The 13,995-nt window shown below is 37.4% G+C and overlaps 1 protein-coding gene across 3 annotated transcripts in view; it reads left to right on the top strand.

Moving 5' to 3' along the window:
• LIN54 (lin-54 DREAM MuvB core complex component) overlaps positions 1–13,511 on the top strand; it is a 73,757-nt gene extending 60,246 nt beyond the window's left edge. For all 3 annotated transcript variants that reach the window (XM_043972537.1, XM_043972538.1, XM_043972539.1), the window contains exons 12-13: positions 5,488–5,690; positions 9,243–13,511. In XM_043972537.1, the coding sequence (XP_043828472.1) occupies positions 5,488–5,690; positions 9,243–9,444 (405 nt within the window). In that variant the 3' untranslated portion in view covers positions 9,445–13,511. The remainder of the gene's footprint in view (positions 1–5,487; positions 5,691–9,242) is intronic.
• Positions 13,512–13,995: the final 484 nt, after the last annotated feature.

Here is a 13,995-nt window from a genome sequence, read left to right as displayed (position 1 = left end):
GGTTCCCAAGTTGTAGGCTAGGACTGTGAGCCACAGTTATTTCAGGTGACCCAGGAATCCCCATGAAATTCTGTAAATGAGCAGGTATCACCTCCATAGACTGAAGTCCACCGTTATATATAAAACTGGTGTGTGTGTGTGTGTGTGTGTGTGTGTGTGTGTGTGTGTGTGTGTGTATCTCAGTTGTGATTAATACAAATGGAAGAGCATCATGATATAATGGGTAGAGCTTGGAATCAGGAAGTCCTTGATTCAAATCATACCTCTTTACTCTTCTACTTAACCTCTTTGAGACACAATTTTCTCATCTGTAAAGTGGGGATAATGATTGCATCTGCCTCACAGAGTTGTTAAAGCAGCTGTGTAACTGTGAGCTGCTATTATTGTTGTTACCTGAATATTCTCTTCTTCTTAAATGGGGTTCAGCTAGAAACAGTCTAGTGAAAAAGTTGCTAGCCTGCTATTATTCTTTTATATTTATTGTTCTTTAGATTACTGCACAGGTGAGTAAAATAACTGGTTTTTGTGACTAAGGATGGAAAATCAGTGTTCTTCTGCAGATTGTCTGGAAGCGTCTTGAGCCTAACTCATGAAGCTGACCAGAAAACTGCAGACTCGTGGCCTTTGCCTGGCTTCCAAATGCCTTTAATTCCTTCCATTAGTATCTTTTTGGAAAAGTTTTCATTCTGCATCATTGGGAGGTCAGGAGTGTTTCATGTGGCCACATCTTTTTGAAAATGTTTTCAGATGTGTGATCGAGGCTCTGCCTGTGGCTTTGGGCACCGTCTCTGCTGCTGAGGTAGATGCTCTGCCTCCAGGAGAGTTTATCTGTGGACTTCTGGAGAGTCTTCTGGGCTTTGGAGTGGTCACGCAGAGACATGTTGTCTGTGAGGTTGTAAAGGAAAATGAGCTTGTGGTTTGTCATTCTAGCACTTCATCATATCTTTCCAGGTATCTTATAGATAATTAAAATTTTACAACCTTCAGTGATAGGTCATGTGACTTCTACCACCTTGTTGCCTAATTGGCATCATTTGATAAGTCCATTATCCTTAAGAAGAGCTGTTCTATCATTTTAGTGGCTATCATAAACTCCATTTTCATAAACAAATCTGTATTAATCAGCTGTTTCTTTGATATTTATTTGTTAACATTGTTGCCTGAGTTGATGGGGATATCACCTTCTAATACCCTTTAATTGTGCTCCTGGATCTTAATATAGAACAACTTTTATAAATTGTACCTGTGATAAATTACTTTGGGGATCATTTGACTAGTCCAGTGGCATGTACCTAGTTCTGTCTTTGTTCTTAGCTTTGTGTGATGAGTCTGTTTGATACAAAAGTGTTTCTTCTAAGTTTTTTTTTTTTACCATCATTAGCCTTTTTCAACATGTTAATAAAAATACTGACAAATCCAGTTAAAAGCACTGTGAACTTCTTAGCTTTTTGTCATTTTCTCAATCACTATGTACATTATCATCAGGGTCTACAAATTGTTTTTTTATGTTAAGGAGTCCTCCAGTGATCTCTTTATAAGAATAAATCACATTCTTTTGGTTAACACTTTCTCCCATGATGAATTCTTTAAACATTTAAGTGAATAAAAATTCAACTGAAACCTGAGCCATTCTAAAAGGGGGCTTGGGGGATGGGCAGGTGTCAGCGAACAGAGGGCTCTCGGCGATAAAAAAGTTGGTGACCACTGCACTATTGAGTTATTAGAACAGGGACAATGGACGTAGTAGGGAGGCCTTTATTCCTCTTTCTACTCCTAGTTATCTTTTTTTTTTTTTTTTAGTGAGGCAATTGGGGTTAAGTGACTTGCCCAGGGTCACACAGCTAGTAAGTGTTAAGCATCTGAGGCTGGATTTGAACTCAGGTCCTCCTGAATCCAGGGCCAGTGCTCTATCCACTGCGCCACCTAGCTGCCCCCTCTGCTGGACCTCTTAACTCTGTGTGGTACCTATCTTGCTTTTTCTTTCTTGTTTTTTTTCTGGCTATTTCTAAATACTTGCTGAGGTGTTAACTTACAGCTGAGGGATGCTGTTAATAATGTTAATAATAATAGACAGGCGTCTAGGAGTATTTGTACTTTGACAGGGAACTCTAGTCTTCAAGACCCAAGAGAATTAAGTTATCATGATGGTACTTCAAGCTAAGGGAGCAGCACTTTCCTGCTAATATTATGATGTACTTATCACCTACATCGTAGAAGAATTCTGTACCCTATAAAATATGCCTTTTAATTGTAATATAGCATTTCTATATATGGAGGTTATGTCTGGGCTGGTCCCGCTGCTGCTTTCTTGGGGTATTAAGTGTTGTGTTATTCCAGGATCTCAGGAACAGCTCAGGTTGGGGGCCCACAAACTCTGTTTCCTCAGAGTGGTATTATCTAGGGTCAGGTCTGATTGTTGCCCTCTAATCTGAGCTCTGCATGTTCCTGGGTTCAAGTGTGAGCCACACTTCTATGGCCTTGCCCTGTTTGGAGTTCCAGGGCACTACTTCTGGATCCAGCCATTATCGGTGCATTGGATGACTCTGCTGGTTTAAAGGGACAGAACTTTATGATTCCTGTCCTAGTTCAACTGCAGGCTTCGAACTGGGCTGAAGGCTGGAAATGAGACCCCCACTTGGCTCCTACAGTCAGAACCACACAGGAGCTGCTTACTTCTAAACTTGCTCCTTACTCAGGAGACAGATTATGACCCACAACTAATTCTCACCCTGTGATAGTCCTCTTAGTTATGGGTCCTCTTCTTACTCAGCCCTGTATCTGTGACCTGGAACTGGCTTGTGGGCAGAGAGTTGTTAGTTACTACCTCTTCCTTCACCCTGTATACAAGTTGAGGCTGCTCTCTGCTGGACTTGGGACCACTTCTTGTCCTGGTACACAGCCTCTTCCTGCACAGGAATGCTGATTCCTGGCTAGATCCTGTCACCAGTGTCCACAGACCTGTGTGTCTCCCTGTGCCAATCTGGGCTGTACAAATGTCTCATGATTTTTTTTCTTCAATCAGAAAATCTTCAATTTTTTTTTCAAGTAGAACTTATTCTGAAGCACTTTCTTTCTTTTTTCTTTTAAAATTTTTTTCCAGTTACATGTAAAGTTTTTTTTTTGAGTTCCAAATTTTTCTCCCATCCTCCCTACCCTCCCCCATCCCAAAGCCAGCAAGCAATTTGATATAGATTATACATTACAATCATGTTAAATGTATTTTCTACATTATTGTTTTTAAAAAAGAATCAGAACAAAAGGAGAAAAATGCAAGAAAGAATAAACAGGTCAGCTAGGTGGTGCAGCCCTGGATTCAGGAGGACCTGAGTTCAAATCCGGCCTCCGGCATTTGACACTTACTAGCTTTGTGACCTGGGAAAGTCACTTAACCCTCATTGCTCCACCAAAAAAAACATAATAATAAACAACAAAAGTGAAAATAGTATCGTTCAATCTGCATTCAGACTCCATAGTTCTTTTTCTGAATGTGGAGAACATTTTCCACCATGAGTCTTTTGGCATTGTCTTGGATTGTTGAATTGCTGAGAAGAGTTAAGTCTATTACAATTGATCATCCCACTATGTTGTTGATACTGTGTACAATGTTCTCTTGGTTCTGCTCATTCCACACAGCATTAGTTCATGTAAGTCTTTCCTGGTTTTTCTGAAATCTGCCTATTCATCATTTCTTACATTACATCCATATACCACAACTTGTTCAGCCATTTCCCAATTGATGGGCATCCCCTCAGTTTCCAATTCTTCGCCACCACAAAGAGAGAAGCTATGAATATTTTTGTACATGTGGGTCCTTTTCCCTTTTTTATGATCTCTTTGGGATATAGACCTAGTAGTAGTGGTATTGCTGGGTTGAAGGGTTTTATAGCCTTTTGGGCATGGTTCTGAATTGCTCTCCAGAATGGTTGGATCAGTTCACAGCTCCACCAACAGTACATTAGTGTTCTAATTTTCCCACAATTTCTCCAACATCTATCATTTCCCTTTTTTGTCATATTAGCCAATTGCATATGTGTGAGGTGGTACCTCAGAGTAGTTTTAATTTGCATTTCTATAATCAGTAGTAACTGAGAACATTTTTTCATATGATTGTAGATAGCTTTAATGTTTTCAACAGAAAACTGCCTGTTTATATCCTTTGACCATTTCTCAATTGGGGAATGACTTGTATTCTTATATATTTGATTCAGTTCTCTATATATTTTAGATACAAGGCCTTTATCAGAAACACTGGCTATGAAAATTGTTTCCTAGCTTTTGGCTTTCCTTCTAATCTTGTTGGCATTTGAAGCAATTTCCAGATCTGTTTGGAAGTACTGTTGGCTAGAACTCAGATGTACTTCTTCCTGCTACTCCCTCTTCTGTCCTTTTGTAAAAAAAATTGTTTCATTGACCCTCTTATTTTTGGCATCACAATTGCTTCTCTTTCTCTCATTGAAAACAAGGAAGGAGGGAAGGATACATACAAATGCAGTCAAACAAAACAAATCCACATTAATGGCTATGCCCCAAATTTTATGTCTCTGTCTTGAATTTTGTGTCAATCCTCTCCCTTTGAGGAGGTGGGTAACACATTTCCCCTTTCTGTTAGAAGGTGGATAACAATCTTTATCATCAGACCTCTGGAACTGTAGTTGGTCACTGTATTGATCAGAGCTCTCCAAAAGGCAATCCAAGTCACCACCTTAGATTCTGGTTCTTTTCTTTTTTCCTTTACTTTGTCTTTGGGGCGTTTTTTTTGGGGGGGGCAGGGCAGTAGGAGTTAAGTGACTTGCTCAGGGTCACACAGCTAGTAAGTGTCAAGTGTCTGAGGCCAGATTTGAACTCAGGTACTCCTGAATCCAGGGCTGGTGCTTTATCCACTGCGCCACCTAGCTGCCCTGTCTTTGGGGGCATTTAAAAGTTTATTTTGCTTATAACTGTTCCCTTCCTGGTAATATTTGCCATACCCCCTCCCCACCTTGATTCCCTGTTGAGTTTTGGAAAGGTTCAGTGACTTGCCTAGGATCATAAAGTTAATAATAATGTATGACACTATATATATATATAAAACCTATATCAGATTACCTGCTGTCTAGGGGAGGGGGGAGAGAGGGGAGGGAGGGAGAAAAATCTGAGATTGTAAAGCTTGTATAAACAAAGGTTGAGAACTATCTTTACATGTAACAGAAAAAAAATAAAATACTTTATTAATTTAAAAATAAAATAAAATAGGCATACAATCCAAAAAATAATAATAATGTATGACACAATGACTCGGGGAACATTTCTTCTTGTTTGGATAGCTGACCCCACACTTGTATCTTAAGTATGTTTAAGTTGGGAAATATCTGTATGTAGATTAAAATAAATACCTGATTATTTAATTAGCTATTTCTATAGTGGATTCTAATACAATCCTACTTAATAATTTTTTATTCCTGTAAAATTAATAATATATCCTTAACCTTTCTTTACTTGATCTTTTAGGCAAAAATAATGTGTTCTTCAATATGCAAATGTATTGGATGTAAGAATTTTGAAGAAAGCCCAGAACGGAAAACATTGATGCACTTGGCAGATGCAGCTGAAGTAAGAGTACAGCAACAGACAGCAGCAAAGACAAAGTTATCCTCTCAGATTTCAGACCTACTGCCCAGACCAACACCTGCCTTAACTAGTGGAGGGGGAAAGTAAGTTAAACAGTTCTTTTTCTGTGACTGACTTGGGAGAAAGAAAAGAAGCATTTATATAATTTATATATTTAAATAAGCCAGGCGCTATGCTGAGTGCTTTACAAACATCATCTCCTTTGATCCTCACACCAGCTAGGGGAAATAGATACTGTTATTCTCTCCTATTTCATAGTTGAGAGAACGACAGCAGACAGAGGTTAATTGACTTGTCCAGGGTCACAAAACTAACACGTATCTGAGGATAGATTTGAATCGGGTCTTCCTGACTTCAGCCAAAACTCTATCTACTTTGATACCTAGTAGTAGCAGGCCTCCACCAGTCACGGAAGACCATGGATCAGCGCCTTGAAGAGCCACCGGCCACAGTGTGGCCGTGCAGTCCGATACAGGAGCCGCAGCTCCTGAGTGACTTATAACCGGTAACTGCCGCATCCCGTGTTGTATCTACCCCATGAGGAGTAGCTGGAGCGTCCTCTCCAGGGCGCTGGCCTGGGCAGATCCATATGGAAAACAAGCTGTGGCCCATGCAGCAGGTTTTCCCTCTCCGCGACATTGGTGGATCCAAAGGAGAGGCAGAGCCAGTACAGTGTGGCACCAGTGCCGCCGCAGGAGTTGCCAGAGGGATGCGATGTCCAACATCCAACTGCCTGAGGGACTCGACTCCTGATTTTTCCTCGGGGTTAAGTCTATCTATCCACATATAGATATATTAGAATAACTGGGCAAAAGTGAAACTAGAAAGAAACCTCCTGAAACAAACCTCAGGGAGATGATGCCCAGAAATGTCAAGGCAAAATTCCAGGACTTGCAGGTCAAAAAAAATAAAAATTTCATATATATATAAAGGATCCCCAAAAGTTGTTTAAACACCAAGGAAAAACTCAAAGATTATATATGGCTTGGCAGTGGCTATTTGAAATGAGAGAAAATCTTGGAATATAATACTCCGTCTTTCAGACATTCCTTATGAAAAGATCACAGCTGAATTCTAGGAACTTTGAAGTGCACACACAAAAATCAAGAGAAACCTATAAAGTTAAATAGATTTGAGCATTTGGAGGGGGCGATGCCAAAAGTACTTTCTAATAGGTTAAGGAAAGACAGGTGTGTCATGGGAATCCTGATTCCTCAAAGGTAACAAAGTTAAATAAAACACAAAAGCTGGGAGTAATATGTTTGGTTTAGATAGTGTGATGGGTAAAACTCAATGTGTGTGCTCCCCTTACCTGCCCCCCAGTGTGGGAGACGCTAGCTAGGATTTACCTATAAATTAGAAGCTTCAGCAACAGTTTAGGCATCAGCATTTATTAAAGTACATTAGAGGTCAGCAAAGAGAGAACAGTGTCTCTGAAAGAATAGCAAAGCCTATCTACCCTAAAGGAGAGACCAGAGTTCCACCTGGCCTGGTTCTGCCACCCCCACCAGGTTCCAGCTACCAATTAAAAAAGAGAACAGCACTTCCTGCCTCCCCTGGAAGATGCAGTCCTTACACACTGCTTCAAGCTGATTGGTTGAGGGTGGTCTCATGTTGTGAGGTAACTTCCAGGTGTTAGATTGACCTCAGAAAGGTCAACCCATGCTCTCTCAGCAGGGGGCCCCTGGTAATAATATTCTCACAATAGTATTAAGAGAGAAAAGGGAAGGGGAAAAATACATTAGGGAAGAACAAGGGAGAACTGAATATTTCCCATTGGGGTGTGAGAGATGAAGAGGATGTAAACATGGAACTAGACAACACATGATCACTCTAAGCTGAACCAGGCAAAGGGAGGGTTCTCATAGATATAGAAATCCAGAGAGCTTAATAGAGAGGAGGAGAAGGTCAAGTCCCAGGCTAATGCCTCTCCTTCCTCCTCTGCCCTCAAGGCACACCCTTGAAGTTGTACTGGAAAGCCTCTCAGATGAATCCCATCTTTTTTTTTTTTTTTTTTTTTTTTTTAGTGAGGCAATTGGGGTTAAGTGACTTGCCTAGGGTCACACAGCCAGTAAGTGTTAAGTGTCTGAGGCCGGATTTGAACTCAGGTACTCCTGAATCCAGGGCCGGTGCTCTATCCACTGCGCCACCTAGCTGCCAGATGAATCCCATCTTAACTCATTTGATAATGTATAGACCAGATCTGAGATGTGGCCAAGTTTCCTTGCATGTGAGGTCCATTAACTGAGACTTTTTCTTAGCTATTTAAATTACCAAGGCTAAAATGGAGTGAGGTGGTTTCAGACCCACCTTTATGAAACTAAAAATTGTGACCCATAAGTGGCTTTTGAAAACATTCACACTTAATTGGAGACTAATCCAAAAGAACCAGGTAGATCAAAAAAAGGAAATACTTTTTAAAAAAGATAATTTAATAAAAGAAAATGACAGTGATGTGGCAACCTAACAATTTTTTTCCCTAAATTTTCCACCCTCACTCCCACTTAGGGGTTTTCCTTTATAGTTTTCTTGATATAGCAAAGATTGTTTAAAAAAAAAAAAAGGAGGTGTCCAACCGGGGAATCACTGAACAAATTATGATGTTTTAATGTAATGGAATATTATTATATAGCAAGAAATAGGAAAAGAACAGATTCACAGACATCTGAGAGTGAAGTGAACTGAACCAGGGAAACAATTGATATAGAGACTTTAACACTGTGAAGAAAGATAGAACTAAATGCATTAAACCCCATTTGCAAGTTGTTACTCTTTTCCCATCGCTAGCCTTCCTTGCATCTCTTGCACTGCCCAGCAAGGCCTGTTGTCTTTGTGTTTAAGATTGGTGTTAAAAAAGAATAAAGAAATAAAGAAAAGATTGGTGTTATCTATCACTTCTCAGTCAGTCAGTAACACTAAGCTCCTACTTTGTGCCCTGTACCAAGCAGGAGGTGGCCTATATTTCGCCTCAGGAAGAGCTTAGGAACAGATCAGTTTGTGCCTGAATGTGATAGAATAGACTTTAAAATTAAAGGTCAGTGTTTGATGAAGCCTTGATTGGTGGTGGAGCTAGCTCTGTTTGTTTGCAGGGCAGTTTTCTTTCTTTCCTTTGGGTTCTGGGTTGGAACTTGTAATTCATAAAGAAAACACACTGAAACATTGAAAACTCTCCACTTTCAGATAGTTTGTGAAAAAGTTGTTGTGCTCCTAAATGTTTTCTTGATTTTAAAATTTAAAGGACTTTTTCAGTGAGAATTTTTCAAAACCTGAATTGTCCTAGAAAAAACTGTTATCTTTCATTCATTCAACAGATATTTGTTTTAAATACTTACTGGCCCTCTATCAGCCTTCCCATCAAACCTGGTGACTCTTCTAGACAGAGACTATGACTTATTTATCATTGATGGGCCTCAGTGCGGTACAGAAAACAACAATGAAAGAATCAGTTGATCATACATGAATCACCACTTTTCCTATGTGATATAATAGGTCCTAATGTTGAACATAGTTTGATCTCTGATTCACAAGTTACTTCCAAAGTGCAGTTTTATTCATCAAAAGAACATTTCAGTCAAGTTCAGTCAAGCAACCACATTTTGTGTCATCACTGATTGTTTTGTTTGTTGCCATTTCAGATTACCATTTACATTTGTGACCAAGGAAGTAGCAGAAGCAACATGTAACTGTCTCCTGGCACAGGCTGAGCAGGCAGACAAGAAGGGGAAATCAAAAGCAGCAGCTGAGCGGATGATCCTGGAGGAGTTTGGACGATGCTTAATGAGAGTCATCAACTCTGCAGGAAAGGCCAAGAGTGACCCTTGTGCCATGAACTGCTAATTCTTGCACAAAAACTGAAACTTGAACAGTGAGGAACACTTAAGGCAAAGGGACACTCGGAGGGAAGACCGTGACTGCATTGTGAATTCAGTGCTTGTTTGAAAAAGAGCTAGGATTCATAATACTGAAAAAGAAGACATTTTTAATGAGGAATTAGTTCTTTTAAATTAGGTAAATCGACTTAGAACTCTCTAAATTTGAATTTTTCTTGTGTTGTTTTGCTTTTGAATTTATTTGCCTAAGTTTCTTAGAATTAGATCGTCTGTCATTCTGATTCTTTTACCTGAAGAGCATTTATAAATTATCTGTTATTTATGGTGGAAAGCCTTGCATTACTTTATTCCAGTGGAAATTGAAGAAAAATTGGTAAGAAACACTTATTCGGTCAAAGGCTTGATCTTAGAAAATACATGTTAAACTAATTCTGAAGAAAAATATCCAACAAATATTTTGTTACAGAAATGTCAGTGCTACCTTTAAAAAATTAACTGTAGGATGAAAAGTGGCCTGTTGCCACTTTTTAAGTGTGAGAAGGATGATAATCCACAGGCACAGCTTTTAAAATGAATATTATTTTGTTTTTAAAAAGATCTTATAATGTATTAATAAAAATTGTAAGCTAAATATCCGAGGACGGGTAATATATTTCTGTATAATGAGACTGATTAACGAGTGCTCTGGGATCTCTCTAGTTTCTATTTCAAAGTGGTGGTATAGATTTAGAAGAAGAAGAAAGGGTCATCAAGTTTCCTAGATATACAAATGGAAAGACTAGACATGATTAAGAGTAAACAAACATCTGTCAGTGTCACAAAGTGGTCACATGAACATGTCTTTCTTATCAAGTATACCATTTGCCGAGGGTTCAACAGATCTAGATGCAAAGCCATGAGAATTGGTAAAATCGGAACATTTGTTTTTTCTCTGGGAAAAGAGAACTCTGCGAGCACTGCTCTGTGGCTCAGTTTCGGTTCACAGATGTGTGCCTCCTAACACAAGTGTCACAACTTTTGTTTCTTTGAAAAGACAAGCTTAATAGGACAGATGTTTTTATCGAAGACGTTCTAGTACATTGGGGAAGAATCAGGATTATCCAAACAGGATATGGTAGCGTGATGCTTGAAGGTTTGATGTTTTTCATAGAATTACTTAAAACATGAAAATCATTTTATGTAACTCATCAACCTTTTTTATTTAAGGATCTAATTCAGTAGAACTCTAGGTTTTATGAAAAGAAATAACCATGTTGGAATTCAGCCATTTTTTAGATAGCTTACCTTCTCGGTAATTATTACATGTACATGATTGTTATATTTCCTACAGTGGAATTTGTAGCATGTGTGAAGTGCATACATATGTGTGAGCATGTCCACTCAACAGGTAGAAGATAGACGTTAAATAATCCTTAAGGGGAAAATCCGTTATTCATTAAAGTATCTTCTTTTTCTTATTTGGACTTTCAAAGTAACAGTGCAGTAACTTTAAATGTAGATAGTACAGCTATTCTTAGCACATCGAACTAGTATGTTCAATTAAAATTTGTATAAATGTAAATTAGTGTAAGTGGATAAAATAATACCTAATCAAGTTATTTTTTAACAGATGACAGTAATTTTTTGTCTACAACTAAACTTCTGTGTTCATTTTGTACATATTCTGTGTTTAATTCTAATTGCACCTTTGTGATGTGTATTTATATATACTGTATGCAGAAAATGTTTGTGAAATTTGGTTTATAATTGTCGATTATGTATGATGGCATTGTTGAGAATGTTTTTCTTCTAAAGAGTTGAAGGTGCAATCAATTGCTTTTAGTTTCTCTGGTCTTTCAACAAGCTATCAAAAGTATTAAGATTCTTTTCCTCCCCATATAGTACTTCCTAAATGTTTTCCTTTTGTATTTAGCCATTTGCATCAAATCGCTCAACCAGATTAATAATCACATTCATTCAATTATTTTAAAAGAATATTTGGGGTGGGCTGGGTATATCATTTTCTAGTTCTATTTACATCCAAAAGTAGAAAAGAATAAATTTATATTTACTAGAGCTATTCAGAAAATACACTTTTCTATATTGTAAAAACAAAGCAGCAAGATAAATCATAAGGAAAAATAAACATTTATACTATTCTGTAAAAAATTTGATTTTGCATTTTTCTTTAGTTTCTTTAAAAATACTATATTTTTATTACATCTGGCAATTTAATAGGTAAGACAGCTTTAAAATATGTAGTTGGTATTCATTAAAAGTAAAATTAGCTTTTACTTTTTAAAGGAGCCCACAAGTCAAACTTTGTCACTTTTCTTATTAATTCCTTAAATCAGATTATTGATTGAGAAAATGATGGTCATTTGTCTTCTTTAGTTTTTTTTTTCCCCCGGTAATAAAAGTTTGCAATTTTAATGTTTTCTAAATTGTGATAGCCTTATAATTAGTACTTTTTCTCAGTACCCCTTTCTCTCATGAGCTTATGTACCTTCCAAATATCTTTATGATGAAAAAGTTGAGAATATACATTTTTTACCCTTAAGATACCAGAAGTTACAAAAGACAAATCACTGCTAAAGCTTGCATTCTTAGAGTTTTTCATATTCAGTAAATATATAATTTCCTAATTTTATCATTATGTTTCCTGAACCTTTTCTTCAATTTCCATAATTAAGGGATTAATCTGCAGTTTTGGTTGGAAAAATAGACAATGTTTCAAATTATTTTGAGGTGTATATAATAAGCATATGGGGTATTTTTTTAAGGACCTAAATTTTTCCCAGAATGATGTATTTTATTAAAAGACTTAAAAACCTTTTGGAGTTTCATTGCATAATACTGTTAAATGAATTTGATAGCAGCACCACTATATAAATATTTAGAGCTGAAACATTAAGCACATCATGATGACTCAATGAAAAACATCTTGGCATGGTGGCTAGAGGCTGGCCTGAGCCCAAGTCCTTAAGATTTTTACAGTAATAACCTCTTTTAATTTTTTTCCTTGTAACAACTATGCATAGTTAAGCAAAACAGATTCCCACATTAGCCATGGCCAAAAAATAGCCATCTCAATCTGTACCTGGTTTCTCCATGAGTCCACTGGACTCGTGATTGGCAATTGTGTTAGGGTTGTTATAAGTTATTTGTCATTATGATGTGGTTTTTTATTGTATGCATTTTTCTTCTGGTCCTGCTTACTTCACTCTGCATTAGTTCATGCAAGTCTTCCCAAGTCTTTTGTTATTTCATAAGTACGGTGATATTCCATTGCATTCATACAGTATCATTTGTTCAGCCATTCCCCAATCGATGGGCACCCCCTCAGTTTCAATGTAGTTTCCGATTCTTTGCTACAGGGAAAGAGCTCATATATACATTTTCATCATTTTGCTCTATCTTTTATCTCTGTAAGGCATGCTCCTAGTAGTGGTATCACTAGATCAAATAGTATGCTCAGTTTAATAACTTCTAGGGAATAGATCCATATTGTTTTCCAGAATGGCCAGACTAGTTCCCAACTCCATTAAAAACACATTACTATATCTGTTTCTCCACAGTCTCTTAGTGTTTGTCTGGGGTATGAGGTGAAACCTACAGTTGCTTTAATTTGCATTTCTCTATTAGTGATTTGAAGAATTTTTTTAAATATGGCTTATTGATAAGTTTGCATTTCTTCCTCTAAAAAGCTACTTGTGCATGTCCTTTTACATATTTATTGATTGGGGAATGGCTCTTACATATTTAAATCAGTTCCCTATATATCTTGGAAATGAGACCTTTATCAGAGAAACTTGCTGCAAGGATTTTTCCCCCCTTCATCTGCCTGCTTTCCTTCTAATTTTAGCTGCATTGGTTTTGTTTGTGCAATTTTAAGTCTTCCTTTTGCCCATTTCGTCTTCTGTGATCCTCTCTATCATGCTTGGTAATGACCCTTTTTATAATTCTGCTACAAAAAATCATGGAATAAAGAATGACTTATCTTGCTATCATACAGTTTTGTTAGAAAAAAATTATACCCCAAAAGCCCAGCACTTGATTCATTGTTTATTCTATAAATTAGCACACAGTTGTAACTGTAACCTAAATTTTGTTAAATATAAAATAAAATTAATTTATTTTCATAACTTTAGTTTGATTTTTTTCAAAGATTAAGTCCCAATCAAACTTTTCCCCCACTGTTTCTTCTGTTAATGCTGGTCCCTACTTTAGATGAGTTCATTTATGTTGTCTTTTCCTGATACCAGTTACCCTTGGACTATGAAGACCTCCAGGAATAAACTTCGAGGCTGAGATTTGAATTTAGGTCTCTTCATTCTGAGACCAATACTATTTTCACTACAACATTCTGCCTTTTCTTGAAATAAAACAATGGCTAAACCAGAGGTGTAGGGTTAAGCTTGTTTAGAGAGTGTTCTGTCTTAGTAAACATTTTAATAGAGGCTGGCCTATGGACAACTTACTGAATTCCTTTCCAACAAGAAAATGTTCTCATATTTAAAAACACAAGAGCACACGATTTTGTTTTGATTCTAATGATAGCTTTACATTTTGTTGATGG

This window comes from Dromiciops gliroides, chromosome 6 (genome assembly GCF_019393635.1).
Source record: "Dromiciops gliroides isolate mDroGli1 chromosome 6, mDroGli1.pri, whole genome shotgun sequence".
Classification (NCBI taxonomy): Eukaryota; Metazoa; Chordata; class Mammalia; order Microbiotheria; family Microbiotheriidae; genus Dromiciops; species Dromiciops gliroides.
The sequence above is the reverse complement of the archived record's forward strand: the minus strand, read 5'-3'. Positions and strand labels throughout refer to the sequence as shown.